At 59.6% G+C, this 14216-nt stretch overlaps 2 protein-coding genes across 2 annotated transcripts in view; both read right to left on the bottom strand.

The window, feature by feature from the left end:
* The window catches only part of LOC112961676 (ankyrin repeat domain-containing protein SOWAHC-like), a 7067-nt gene extending 2774 nt beyond the window's left edge, over positions 1 to 4293 (bottom strand). Inside the window, exons 1-6 of the mRNA XM_026057071.1 lie at positions 4203 to 4293; positions 1351 to 1751; positions 1094 to 1228; positions 457 to 558; positions 331 to 342; positions 45 to 47 (exon numbers count right to left, since the gene is read on the bottom strand). Of these exons, the coding sequence (XP_025912856.1) occupies positions 45 to 47; positions 331 to 342; positions 457 to 558; positions 1094 to 1228; positions 1351 to 1751; positions 4203 to 4293 (744 nt within the window). The remainder of the gene's footprint in view (positions 1 to 44; positions 48 to 330; positions 343 to 456; positions 559 to 1093; positions 1229 to 1350; positions 1752 to 4202) is intronic.
* Positions 3896 to 14210, bottom strand: ZNF335 (zinc finger protein 335). The gene is given in 29 exon segments (XM_026055271.1): positions 3896 to 4746; positions 5376 to 5457; positions 5669 to 5734; positions 5912 to 5995; positions 6208 to 6309; positions 6406 to 6488; positions 6491 to 6526; positions 7033 to 7172; positions 7554 to 7696; positions 7793 to 7861; positions 7863 to 8174; positions 8244 to 8391; positions 8505 to 8791; positions 8955 to 9049; positions 9131 to 9239; positions 9321 to 9550; positions 9700 to 9860; positions 9981 to 10057; positions 10147 to 10263; positions 10470 to 10488; positions 10685 to 10797; positions 10886 to 11063; positions 11185 to 11428; positions 11545 to 11703; positions 11782 to 11916; positions 12080 to 12409; positions 12771 to 12848; positions 13320 to 13593; positions 13989 to 14210. Coding segments are annotated over 29 exon segments (4191 nt in total). The 5' UTR covers positions 14190 to 14210; the 3' UTR covers positions 3896 to 4627.
* Between the last annotated feature and the right edge of the window lie 6 nt (positions 14211 to 14216).

Genomic DNA, 14216 nt, shown 5'->3' on the forward strand with positions numbered 1-14216 from the left:
TTTGTGCCCCCCAGCTCCCCAGGAGCCCCCACACCCCAACTCACCCCCTGAGCACCATCGGCAGCACCAGCGCGGCCCAGCGGGTCCCCGTGCGGGAGAGGAAGAGGTCAGAGCCCAGCTGGGGCAGGACGGGGCGCGGGAGGGGGCAGGAGGGGGCAGGATGGGGAGCGAACGGGGCAGGACAGGGTGCGGATGCAGGCAGAGGCGATGCTGTGCACCGCAGTCATCCCCATCCCCGGCAGCCCCGGGCTCAGCAGGGTTCCCGGAGGTGAAAGCCCCCTGGACCCCAGTGCCTGCGTGGGGCCACGGTGCTCAGGGCCCCTCACTCACCGAGGTGAAGTCCTGCGGAGACGGGGGCGCGGAGGGAAGGACGCGCAGGTCAGCGCCGGGCACGGAGCCGATGGCCCGGCTGCACCCTGCCGGAGCGGGCGCCCCGTCCCCCCGGCCCCCGCTCACCTTCTTGGTGGCCAGGGAGGGCTCCTGCTGGAGCAGCTGGCTCAGGACCGGCAGGTCCCCGCTGGCTGCTCCCTGCAGCCATTCCTTCTCCACGGGGTCCAGCTGTGGGGAGAGGCCCCGTGAGACCCGGCACCCACGAGACCCAGCACCCCTGAGACCTAGCACCCCTGAGACCCAGCACCCCCGAGACCCAGCACCACGAGACCCGGCACCCATGAAACCCAGCACCTCACGAGACCCAGCACCATGAGACCCAGCATCCACCCCCCGGCACCTGGCCCCCCCATGAGACCTGGTCTCCCGTAAGAGCCAGCCCCATGAGACCTGGCCCAATGAAGCCCAGCAGCAGCCCCCTATAACACCCAGTTTCCCATGAGACCCAGCATCTGCCCCCCGGCACCCACGAGACCCAGCACCCCATGAGACCCAGCCCAGTGAGACCCAGCATCCTCCCCTTGGCACCTAGCCCCCGTGAGACCTGGTCCCCCGTGAGACCTGACCCCATAAGACCCCAACCCACGAGACCTGGTCCAAAGAAGGCCAGCAGCGGACCCCAGGACACTGGCCCCCCCAGCCCCGCCGAGCCCAGCCCCGCTCCAATCCCGGCCCCCCGCCCACGCGGCGCAGCRTCACGCACAGCCACGGGGCTGGAGCCCACGCTGCTGCTCCCGTCCTCGGGGGCCTCCTTGGCGACCTGCTCGCCATCCTCCTCGCCCGGCTCCGCTGCCTCTTGCTGCGTCCCCCCCGGCGCCAGGGGCCCCTCGAGGCAGCTCTGCCCCACGCGCAAGGGGAGACACGCGTCCGTGCACCGTGAGCGGGTCCGTCCCCCAGCTAGGGGACAGGGGACCCCCCAGCCCTGCACACCGGGGGCCCCCAGGCATTGCCCTCGCTCACCGCCGCGCTGAAGTCGGTCACCAGGATCTGGGGGGGGGCCGGTGCAGGGGGCTCGGCCCCCCCGGGGGGGCCCCGGCGCAGCGCCACGGCGCTGGGGGGCCGGGCCCCACTGTGACGCGGTCGGTCGTGGAGCGCCCTGTCCCGCAGCGCCGGGCCTGGGGGCAGAGGCGGGCGGTGAGGGCAGCCCTGCTCCCACCAGCTCCCGCAGTCCAGGCAGGCCGGCACCACGTGGGGTGCCGCGACCGGTGCTCGGGGGAAGCGGGAGCCGGAGATGCCCTTGGCCTCCGCCCGGCCCACAGGATCCGGCACCCAGGGGGCACGAGGGCCCCCGCACCGGTGGCCCCTCTCCCACAGCTGCACTGGGACCCAGACCGGGGGGGCCTGGGGGACCGGTCCGAGCCCTGGGGCTCAGCCCGCAGAGCTGCAGCAGGACTGGCTCGGCAGGCGCCCAGGCTGCTGCACCCTGCTCCAGCCGGGTGTCACTCACTATCGCCCAGGGTTTCCACGCGCCGTGGCCTTCCCTGCTCCCCTCTCCGGGCAGAACCACGGCAGTTCTGGGCCAGGAAACAGTTAATGCGTCCCTCCCTTGGCCATTGTGCAAGAGGATGCGAAGTTGCAGCCCTGGCAGGAGGCCACAGCCGGATTCCTGTCGGCAGGGGAGGGGGCGCGGGAACAAAGGGGCCAGCCCGGCTCCGGGACGCCCAGGACGCCCAGGACCCCCGTCCGCGCGGGGCCCAGCACCGCTGCCAGCCCCAGCCCACCAGCCCGGAGGAGCGGAGCCTTCCCTGCCTCCCCAGAGCGGCCAGGGGGGGCCGAGGCCGGGCAGCTGTGCGCAGCTGTGCCCAGCAGCCAGGAGGGCCCGGCACCCCGCGGCCGCCCCGCTCGTGCCTGCTGCGTCTCCCCGCTCAGACCAGGATTATCCCACAGGTTGTATCCGTAATTAAATACCGACTAATAACGCTCTCAGGATATTAAATATGTAACAAACCCGCTTAGCTCTGGGCCGGGGACGGGAAGGGGAAGGTCACTGGGGCTAAGGAGCCCAGCAGCATCCTGGGGCTCACCACAGGCCTCCGGGGACGTCCGTCGTTGCAGGCACGCGGGACGCTGTGGCAGGGCTGTGCCCGGAGACCCTCGGACACTCCTGGGGCTCCTCAGGCCAGCGCCAGGCAGAGGGGTCCGGGATGCCCCTGCCAGCCCGGCCCGAGCCCCTACGGCCCCACTGCGCCCCACGGCCAGAGCCCCGGCAGCACCCAGTGCCCAGGGCTTGGTGCACGCAGGCTGGCAGCCCCCTACTCCCCTCTGCCCCATCCCAGCCCCCCCCCCCGCTCCCAGACCCATCCCCACCTCGGGCTGGTCCCGTGCTCTCCGGCAGCCCCAGGCACGGAAGCCGCGGGGCAGCCCAGAACGCCTGCGCCGCCCAGCTGGGATGGGACATGGGACGGCCGGGCCGGACAGCCAGGGCCCAGCCCTCGCCCCCGCCCGCCGACCACGGCCCCGCCGGCACAGCTGTGCCCTAACCTTGTCCCCACAGGACTCTGCCGGCCCTAATCAGCGCCGTGCGCGGTCGCACCACCGAATCTGCTTTATTAGATAATGGGGCCGTAATCTAGGAAAGCGCCTATGGATTGCTGCAGCGTTAACCCTGCGCGGCACAGCTGGACAGGGACAGGGCCACAGCCAGGGCTAAGCACAGACACAGCTGGGCACGGACCGAGCCATGGCTGGACACCCAGCCAGCCACGGCTGGGCACAGACAGGGCTGGACAGGGTCGTCCCCGCCCGCAGCCCCAACCAGGCCAAGGCAGGGGATGAGGAGGGGGCTCCCCGGGAACCTTGCTCTGCCCCGCAGCCAACAGGCTGCAGGGCTCGCACTGCTCGCCGGCTGCTCCCAGCACAAGTCCCAGTGCCATACCCCTCTGCTGCCAGGAGCCTGGTTCAGAGCACAGGAATCGCAGCAGGTCAGGCTGGCAGCAGTGGCAGCACTGAGCTCGGGCCTTGCAGAAGCTCTTGCTGAAGTTGGGTGGTTCCAGGCCTTTTTCCCCCTCTGCAGATAATCAGTTTAATGCAAATGCATAGAACTAAAACTCTGAGATTAGCTGTTATAATCACATGTAAATACTTCCAGACAATCCGCTCAGGGAGGGGTAGCATGTGTAGTTTGGGACAGAGTTACATGGGATTTAGGCTGTTTACCACTCAATTAATTTCATGACTACAGCCCCAAAATCACCATTTTACCAGATGCACAGCTCACTTCCCCAAGAGTCAAGGTCACTCCAGCAGGAGGAAGCTGATAGGTCTTTGCTGGCAGATGCAGCAGCCCTGCGCTATGCCATTTCTCCCTACGCCATTCTCCCACACAGCCCCAGTTAACAGTGTCTGGGATCCTTCTGCCCCAGCACACAAAGCGACAGGCCACAGTACAGCAGCAGCGAAGGTGTTTTTTTCCCTTCCCTGCTGGCCTGGGTACTCAAGAGGATGCTGGTGTAGGATCACAGATCCTCCAGGCAGGGGTAGCAGCCACCACCCTTTTCCACACATGCAGGTTTCAATCCCTTTTTATTCATAAGCATATTCAAAGCTTGAGAATGTCAGAATCGAACCCCTCCCATAACCACCTACAAACCAACTCTGCAGCAGAGTCCATCCCTCTTCAGAAGAAAAATAGAACATCTTCCACCTATGCCTCTTYCTATTTTGGGTTCCTCCAGTCCAAAGCCCCACTGATGCCTGCCTGCAGGCCGGAAAAGCCAAGAGAAGGAAGGCTGCCTTCACGCCAGGACCACACACCCCACAGCTGAGGAGTGGGGAGCACACGGCTGAGGCTGAACACGCCCCACATATCACACCGTACCACGTGGCTGTGCTCAGCCCCATGGCTCTCACCAGGATCCTCACATGCCAGGCAGACGCTGGTTCGAGTTTGGCCCACACAGACATGATTCAGGAAAAGGGATTTCAGACCATCAAGTGCATCAGGCACAGAGACCAGCCACATCAGAGTGCTGCCACTGCTCAGCCTGTCTCAGCGCCTTGGCTGGTGAGCAGTCCCCGCTCAAGAGACAGCTGCCTGTGCCAGGGGAGGATGCGCAGGACCCCTCGCTGTGCACGGCAGAGCAGCAGCACACCCCCAGCGGTGGGTACTCAGCCACGTCCCTTGTAGCCCCAAAGCAATAAGGCAACTGCTGGCTGTGGAGGCTTCTGCACGGTGCAGCTGCCTTGCTGCAGCACCGATGGCCCAGAACATCAATGTCAGCCAGGCCTGTCCCCACTGCTAATCTGCCAGTGTGATGACATCGTAGTGGATCCCCTGCTGCAGCTGCTGGATCTGCTCGGCCGTCGCCTCTGCGGTGAACATGCCCTGGGCCTGGGCCATCGCGGCATCAGCCACTGCTGCAGAGGAGGAGGGGGGTGGGTCAGTACTCCCTTGCTCCTGTGTCTGAGGGCAGAGCAAAGCAGATTGCTTCCCGGGGCCCCTCTCCATGTTCGCTGCCTGCTTTCAGGTGAAGGTACCACAAAAGGACACCATGCTTCGGAAGGGCTCTAGGGCCACCGTGGGGAACATGCCTCTGGTTAACTCTGCAACTACACGTCAGGGTGTTTCCACCCTGGGAAGCTGGGCCTCTCAGTGCAGCTGCCTGTCTCCAGAACAGGGGAGCCAGTACTGTTCCAGAACTGACACTTTCAGAGATCGGCACAAGTTCCCCCCACAGAGACCATGGCTGGCCATTTCCCAGAGTTACAGGACACAGGCACCAAGATGGCAACCTAGCCCACCCTACCCTATCCCTGCTCGGCCAAGGATCAGTGCAAGCCAGCCAGCACATAGCTGCGCTGACAAACCCCACTAGCTACAGCGAATGAGCAGCTCTGCAAGCAGAGCTGGACCGAGACCATGATGGCATCTCAGCAGCTGATAGGAGGCATCACCAACTCCCGTGCAGGACTGGCAACCCGAGAACAGGAGGGAGACGAGACTGTCAGAGCCAAGTCACAGATTAGCCCTGTGGCCCTGGCCCTACCTGTGACTGCCGAGTGTGCAGCTGCTTCCAGCTGTGCCTGAGTGACAAGCTGCTGCTCGGGTGAGACAGGCATGTACTGGATCTGCAGGGAAGAGAGAACAAAAGGAGGAAAGTCTGGGACTGGCAGGGCCCCTCTTGGAGTGCTGCTCTGGCCACAGCTGCTGCAGTGAGTCACTAATCCACCCGCACTTCCATCTCACACCCCTTCCTCTCCAGCTCTGCGCACAGAGCTCACCCCTCTACAGCCCTATCTGCAACACCACCAGCTCCAGCAACCACGCCTGTCCCTTTACCTGCGGCTCCTGGAGGAACTGGCTGCCCTGTTCATACTGGATGTGGGTGATCTGGCCATCCTGTACCTGAAGACAAGAGCTGCAGTAAGACTGTGTTAGGGCTAGTGGTGTTCCCTGCCTCCTGAACAAAGCTGTGACTTAAACGGAGCAAGCTGTAGGGAACATAAGGAGGCCCTGCCCGGCACACGGCACCCTTGTGGGCCCCATCCATTGCGCAAAGGGAGCAGCCAGTCTGACGCTTACCTGGATGTGATGTCCCTCTGGGACAACAACATACTCATGGGGAAGCAAGTGCTGTACGCCATCCTGGGCAATGATGTACTGTACCTGCAAACACAGCGATTCAGACCAAAAAGACAGGTCACCACTGCCCTCTCCAAACCACACCAGAGCTGGTTCTTGTCTGGCTTCTGTGCCTTTTCCATCCCACCTCTCCCCACTGCCCCCAAGTCTCCCTGCTGCCCCTGCTCCAGCTGTGCAGTATCTTCCAGTTCCCCAAGTCCTGGGACAGGCCTCACACACACAGCCCTCTCCCTCACCTGGTTGTCAGATGTCACTAAGTGCTGTACTGTCTGTCCATCGGCAGTTGTGATCTCCTGGATGTATGYAGCCTCCTCCTGCAAGACAGCAAGAGGCCAGCACTGTCAGTGTCAGCTATGTCTGACTGCAAGCCCTCTGAGATGAGAGGACCAGCACAGCAGCGTGGGGAAAGGCAGCACAGGGCAGGAGGACAAGACGGACCAGTGTGACTCACCTGGCTCGTGATGCTCTGCTCCTGAGCTACGATGATGTGTTCCTGTCCCAGAGCCTGCTGCAGCCGCTCGGGAGCGAGCACYGCCTGGCCAGACTGCAGAGCCGCTGGAATGCAGAGAAAGCCAGTGCAGACACCGTCAGAGCTGCCAGCCAGCCCCACTCCCAAGAGCGGCCCTTGCCAGATGTTCACCCCACTGAGGAGCACAGGACATTCTCTTAACTCTGCTCACAGAGGGCAAGAAGCTAAAACAAACTCTACCAAGATGAAGCAACTAGAGGACACTGTGGGTAAAACCCAACATCCACATCAAACAGCGTGAATTCCACTTCCTATTTCAACCACAAGCTGTTCACATCACTGCTGCTCCCTGAATGCACTGAGCTATTAGGACCTGCTTGGAGAAAACACTGCACCTGTAGTTCTGCACACAGAACCACAATGGTTGTCGCTGCACTCATTAGGTCCTGCTGCCACCAGCAACCCTAACCTTCTCCTGGCCCAGACCTGTCTCAACCCTGCTCAGCTCGCGAGCTGGGTGAATCAACACTGGGGGCTCTGGCCACAGGAAAGCTGGAGGTACACTCCTGGGCAGGGCAGGCACACATCTTACTCTGCAGGGTGGCTAGCGTGTCCTCGTCGCTGTTCAGTATGATGGTCTGCTGGGCAGCAGCTGCAGGTGCCCCAGGCCTCTTCCCCTCCGAGCTGTGCAAACGCTGCATGTGGAACTTGAGGTGCCCATTACGGTTGAACCTTCAGGAAGAATGAGAGTGAAGAATGAGACTGAGGTGGACTTTGCCATGGGCAGCGCAGGGCCTCTGTGCTGTCTGCAGAGAACCAGGCCACGAGTACCACAAACATGTCCTAGGACACGGCCCGCCCCAGGCCCTGAAATGTTGTTCCCACCAGCTCCTAAGTACCAAACCTCCCTGTGCAGAAGCTCTTTGGAGACTAAGCTGGGTCCACTTAAAGCAGGAACTGTTCCTTAAGGGCAGAGTCCCTTATAATAGGGGATTGCTCCTGGAAGTAGGGTCCGGGCAGCCAGCTCTTTGCTAATACCCTATCTCCTCTTGAACTCTTAGAGAGCTCTGTAGGGTCTTTAGAAGCAGCAACAACCTAGCAGACTTCACTCACCTCTGCCCACAGATCTGGCAGGCAAAGGGCTTCTCGTTGGTGTGTGTTAGCATATGCCTGCGCAGATCCTTTTTGTTCTTGGAGGCGAAGCTGCAATGGGTGCACTTGTGTGGCCGAAGGTTGGCATGCTGAACCATGTGGCTCTGGGGACAGGAGGGTAAAGCGAAGTCAGAAAGCCACTGTCCCCAATTTACCCAAACCTCTTATTCCCAGGGCTGCTATGTACCAGGGAAACTTACCCGAACCTCTGGCCAGAGGGCTGCAGTGAATGGACAGTCAGGACACTTGAAGGTGCTGGGCCCAATGTGGGCTCTCTTGTGACTCTCCATTTCTGCTCTCCCTGTAAACATGGCTGTGCAAATCTTGCATGAAAACTTTTTGGCTGTGGAAATCTTGCACGAGAGCTTCTTGGCTGTGGAAACCTTGCATGAGAGCTTCTTGGACATGCCTTGCAGTGCAGGCCACTTGACCTTTGGGGATGAGATTTCCTGCCCTTCGGAGGCTGGGGACAAAGATGAGTCCTTCTGGAGCTGCCTGGTGACACACTGCACCAAAGGCCACTTGACACTGGCGGGCTGTGCCTCCTGGCCCTCCGCTGGCGAGGGAAAGGCAGTGTCCCCGCTGAGGGGCTAAGAGAGAAAAACCCAGTCACGCCTGCTCAMACTGATGCCAGGAAATGGAGAGAAACACCAGTCTCCTTACCTCGATGTGATGGAACTGATTCCCTGGGACACTGGATGACATGATATAGTGATTGTTAYGGTCCTTCAGAGCTTCAGTCATCACAGCTTCGCTCACCACGACTGCGTGAGAGGTCTCTGCAGGGCTTTCCTCCTCACTGTGGGCAGGAGACAGGGTCAGAGAGGATCTGTCTCATACCATTCCCACTAAAGACCCCCTCATTTGATGTCAGAGGTGCATCAGTCTCCCCACTTCTCCCACAAGGCTAACCTGTATAGAGTGCCTGGAGCCTGGACCTCCTCACTGATGGGTGTGATGATGCTGTACTCTGTTGTCCCACCAAAGGGAATAGTGATCTGCTGCAGCTCTGAGCCACCCAAGGTTGCCTCCTCATAAGCCTCCTGCACCAACGTCTCCCCAGGCTCTGCCATGTGCAGTGTCACCACCTTCTGCTGCTGCTGCTCCGAAGGATCCATCTCTGCCCCCTCTTCTTCCTGTGTCTGCGACTCACCTGGGGCCTGCACTTCTCCCGAGTCATCCGGCTTCACCACTGCCACCTGCATGGGGGAGAGCAGCAGGTCAGCTGGAGGAATGCAAGGCTCTGCAGGACACCCCCCTCAAGTAAAACAGGGCTGGGCACTGTGAAGAGATGGCTGGAGGGCTGGTAAGCCTATCCCTGCCACCCCACAGCAGGCATGGCCCTCCCTCAGCCCTCCTCACCTGCAGGGAGCCTGTGGCCAGCTCTCGCTGAGTGCTCATGTTCAGCAGGAGATCCAGCGCGGTCTGCGTGGCTAGCTCTGCTGATCCAGCCACACCTGGCAGGGTCAGAAAGAGGAGGTTAGAAACAGCGCTCACCGACATTCTCCCCATCCCCTCCACCTTCCCTTGGAGCTCACCTTGTTCGTAAATGATGGTGGCCCCTCCCAGGGAATCCTGAGAAAGGATGGGGGGCTCTGCTCCTGGGAGTGTCTGGACCGTGTGGTAGGACACAGGGCCAAGAGGGACCTGCGTGAGAGAAAGAACTGAGAGCACGGCCAGGGCAGATGAAGAGCAGGGAGGAGCGGGGGCGCGGGCGATGGCACTCACCGGGGGGCCGGGCTCTGGCTCAGCAGGGGCCTGCACCTGGCTATGCTGCTGCTTCAGCTCCTCGATCTGCTGCAGGGTGAAGAAGGGGCGGCGGCGGCAGGGCGGCTCCTCAGGATGCCGCTGTGCCCACTCCTCAAAGCAGTCAGCGTGCCGGCAGTGCACGTGCAGGCGCAAGTTCTTCTTGTGCTTTGTGGTGAAGTGACAGAACTCACAAGCAAATGGCTTCCCTCCTGCAGGACATGTGAGGCAGGAGTCAAGCAGGGGTCTCCAAGGGTGGCAGGGAGAGCAGACATGCTCTTGCCCGTGTCCTGGAGAAGCAGGAGATCTAGAAGGGCACAGGCATGTCAGGGAGCGGGGCCAGGCAGGCACCTTCTCTCACCCGTGTGCTTGACAGCCATGTGCGAGACCAAGAAGTCCTCCCGGAAGGTGGAATACTTGCAGAAGCTGCACTTGTAGGGCTTGTCGTTCATGTGTGACAGCTGGTGGTTCAGCAGGATCTTTTTGTCCTCGCAGACGTACTCGCAGAACTCACACTTGAACCTGCCAGGACAAGACCATCTGTCACACAGGCAACAGGGACCTTCTGCCTTCTCCCTGTGAGAGGGAGCCTGGGACACTGGCTCTATCAGGACATGCGGCAGACTGTCGTCTGGCTCTTACCTGCGGTTAGCAATGGCCTGGATGTGCGTCAGCAAGTGCATTTTGAAGGTGTAGCGCTTCTTAAAGGACTTCCCACACTGCAGAAAAACAAAGCAAAGCAACRCTCACCTCCTGTCCAGCCCCGCTTGCTGCCAACCCCTCTCCAGGCTACTCCCCACCCTCTCACCTTGTCACACATGTGCGGCTTCTCCGTGCTGTGGGTTTTCATGTGCTGAGTAAGTCTCTTCTGCATGGGGTAGATACGATTGCATACAGGACACGGGAAGGAGTTCAGCTTTGGGGGCTGGAGGGAGAACACAAAGATGAGTTCATCTGGGAGAGGATTAACAGCCCTCTTACTCTCCCCATCACAAGCTCTGGGCTGCCTTTTCTCTGTTGATCCAAAAACATTGCCATCAATTAGGCACCAGCAACTTGTGGAAGCCCAAGACATGCCTCTCTGTAGAGTAACATTGCTGAGCTTCAAGCCATCAGGGTACTCAGACTCACCGGATCAGCCCTCTTCTTCCTGAAAAAGAAAGAAAATCCCTGTCAACCAAACCCCAAATCTGAGCTCCCTTGTACCTCAGACACCAAAACTGCCCATTTTGGAAAGGGCCAGAGATCAGGTGCAGAGGCAGCCATGGCTGCACTCCCAGGGCAGGGGGAACAATATTGGTGCTGTTGAGCCAGGCTGCAAGACAGTCTTTGGGACTCTCACTTACCTGTCCCGACTGTGTACTGTGGAGTGTCGGATGACATCCTTCTTGTACACACTGGTGTAATTACACTCTTCACACTTGTACGGCTTGCTGCCCACGTGGTTGAACATGTGTTCCTGCAAGGAGCAGACAGGGAGCCGTGAGACCTGGGGCTACCAGCCACCCTCAGTGGGATAGCCTGGGAGCAAGATGGGCAGCAATCACCTTGAGGGAGGACCAGCGGCGGGAGCGGTAGCTGCACTGAAGACACTTGAAGAGCTGTGGGTCATTGGCCTCGTGTGAGTTGACGTGGAAGCGCAGATCATCATGTGTGAGAAAACGTGAGCCACAGATCCGACACAGATACGGCCTCATCAGGGGCTTGGGTGACTTATAGTAGTACCTGCAGAAACAGAACTGGGGCTCAGAGCTATGGTGGCAAAGAGGGGCTGGACCGGCCCTGGTCACAGGCCAGACGGCCCAGCGATGGCTTAACACACACCCCTCACCTGCGCCCCATGTACTTGCGGTATTTCTTGCCCAGGAAACGGCGAGAGGGCCGGCCTCGCCTCCTGGGGATGACATCTGCCTCCTCGGGGCCAGTGTTGGAAGAAGGATCCTTATTCTCAGAGTCAGACTGGCTAATGCTGGGCTCTGCCAGGCTCTCGCTGGTCCCGTTCTCCAGTCCAGAGGAACTAGCTGCTTCCGAGTTCTGTAGGTCACAGCTCTGCGTGCTTTGGGATGTCACTAAGGGCTCCACCTCCCCTCCTGTTTGACAGCAACACAGCACCACTGCATCAGACATCCTCGCTGTGGGCTCCCAGGAGCTTGCGTTTTGCTCCCCCTCCAACTCAGCAAGTGGCTGCTGCCTCCCACTTCTTTACCTTCAGGCATGTCCTGAGGCATGTCTTCCAAACGAGGAAACTTGCGGGGTCTCCCTGGGCGTCGCCGTGGCCTCTCCTCACTGGATGTGGGGACAGTGCGGCTGTACTTGGGCTGTCGTCCACGAGGCTCATCCTCAGCTGGGTTATAGTCACTGTCCTCTGGAGGTAAATGTGCCAAAACGTTAGAGATAAGGGAAAAGATTAAGCTACATCAGATGTGGGGAGAATGAATCCTACCTTCAGGGTCGTCAATAGCACCAGCATCCATGATATCATCATCTTCTTCTTCCTCTGGGACCTCCTCCTCTGCAGGCTTTGGAGCGGGACCCCCTTTCCGCGGACGCCCCTTCTTCAAAGCCAAAGCTGAAGCCACTACCACAGAAAACAGAATGAAAACTCTTTACCAGACTGCATTACAGAGCAGGTTTCTACACTCTTACTCCTCCTCTTATTTTTTCCACAGAGCGAGCAGTGAGCCCATCTGCAGTAAGAAAATTTTTTTCTCAGTCCTTACTAGTGGCAGCACCCCGTATACCTGGCTGGAAGTGCCGCTCTTTCATGTGGTTGATCAGCGTTTTTTTAGAGACGCTCTTGTACTGACACATCTTGCACTTGAATTGCTGCACCACCACCACCTCCATCATCTCTTCCAGGGTCTCCATGTCTGGCTGATCCAGCTCCTCCCCACCATCTGCCTCTCGGGCCTGATCTGGCTGTGTGGGCAGCTCCAGTACTTCAGACTGCTCAGAAGGGTCAGAAGGGCCCGGCTGGTCAAGGCATGTGGAGGTTGGTCCATCAGCAACAGCTTCTATCGCCAAGCTATTGGCCAGAGCAGACGTGGCCATYTGGGACACCATGGGGGCACCTGAAACACCAAAAACGGCTCAGCCAAGGAGCATAACCTCACCTGTATACAGGCCATATGTACCCCTTGAGCACAGGGCTGAACACTAGCTCGGTAACCGCAAGTTCCCAACAGTCAGCACAGCCATGGTAACTCTGGTACACAGGCTGGGCTGATGTAGTTGGGATATCATCTCCATGGTTCCACTCTTGTCCTTTATCCTGCTGGGGGGAGGGAGGGGGAGCTGGGAGCTTCTCCCCTGCAGCATATGCTTTCTTACAAACTGCCACAGTGGGTTTTGTTCTCCACTATTAAGGGCAGAGTATGGAAACAGGAAAAGGCTCAGAGGCAGAGAAAGCCGCTACTGGAGGTGCATCCTTACCGTCATCAGGTCCTTGCAAAATGAGGTACTGAGTAGTCTCTGCACCACCATCCTCAGCACTTGTCACAGCGATGCAGCCTGGGGAGGAGAAGAAAAGCAAAAGAATGATAACTGCCAGATGTGGGGGTTGTACAGTCAACAGGGCGAGTGTTGCTCTCAAGTTCAGCCATAAGTGGGAGGGGGTTAGAAAGGTTCAGCTCTAGGGATTTAGCCTGCTCTGAACTGCTGCCACCTTGGCTGAAGGAACACTGAGGCAGAGGAGGAGCAGTCCAGCAGCCCCTTGCAACAGCCAGGAGCTCCACGGCAAACCCTCCAGCCATCGAGGCAAGGCAGGAAGAAAACCCCCCACTAAATGAGATACGTATGTATGCATACAGAGATTTCCACCCCATCTCCCAACCAAATCTGTTTTTCCAAGGTCTGGCATAGTAGCAGCTTCCCTCCCAAGCCCTGCTGCACATGACACTAAAGCATTTGGAGCATGCAGAGCTCCAAGGGAGCAGCAAACAGATCTGCCAGGAGCACAAGCAGCTGGGAGAATACACTCACTCTGGATGATGTCAGGCCCAATCGTGGACTCGATGATTTTGTCTATAGCAGAACCCAGGTCTGAGGAAGTGGATGCAGTGGAGTCTGACACCATTGTGGCTCCATCCGTGATGACACTGGAGTGAACCAAGACCTGTGGGGACTCTGACACCATGATGGATTGGCTCACTGTGGAGACACTGGAGACCAGGGTGGACTGGGCAATGGAGGAAGAATCTGGCAGGTAAATCCGGGGAATTGCATCTGTGCTGGAGCTGCTCTCGGACACCTCTTCCTAGGTGGAAAAAAGAGGCCAGAGGAGCTCAGCTAAGAGGCCTTTGCTAGGCCAGCCCCTTGGGGGAGCCAGTGTCTGCAAACACGGCCAGCATTTTGCTTTGCAGAATTGCAAGGAAAGGTATCAGAGCAGTTTCTTTGGCTACTGTCAAGGACTCCTGACCTCCAGTGCTGCTCTTGCTCTCCTCCTCAGACTGGCAAGCACATACCTATCAGGGAGTGTAACAGCCTTCTAAGGCTGCTGAGCAACACGACCGACTCCTGAAATTCCCTTTGCCTATACCATGTCAGAAACACGTAGATAAATCAAAAGCTTCTGGCTGTTAGGAGCCAAAACTACTGTCCCTCTCCCTTCCCCCAAACGACCGCCACCCCGTCTTCAGAGCTGCTTCCTACCAAGGAGACCCCACTGCTGTCCGAGCTCTGACCCACGCCGGAGTCATCCGCTTGCGTGAGGGGGCCGGGCGCCGAGGCGGCGTCGCTGCTGTCCGCGGACACGGCCTCCGACGTCCCCACGCCGAGGCCGCTCTCCGAGGGCTCCTCGCGCCCCGCGTGGGGGGCCGCGTCGCTGCTGCTCTCCACCTCATTCTCCTCCATGCCCGACTCGCCCGGGGCTGCCTAGGC

This window comes from Apteryx rowi, unplaced genomic scaffold (assembly GCF_003343035.1).
Source record: "Apteryx rowi isolate R43461 unplaced genomic scaffold, aptRow1 scaffold_0, whole genome shotgun sequence".
NCBI classification, from domain to species: domain Eukaryota; kingdom Metazoa; phylum Chordata; class Aves; order Apterygiformes; family Apterygidae; genus Apteryx; species Apteryx rowi.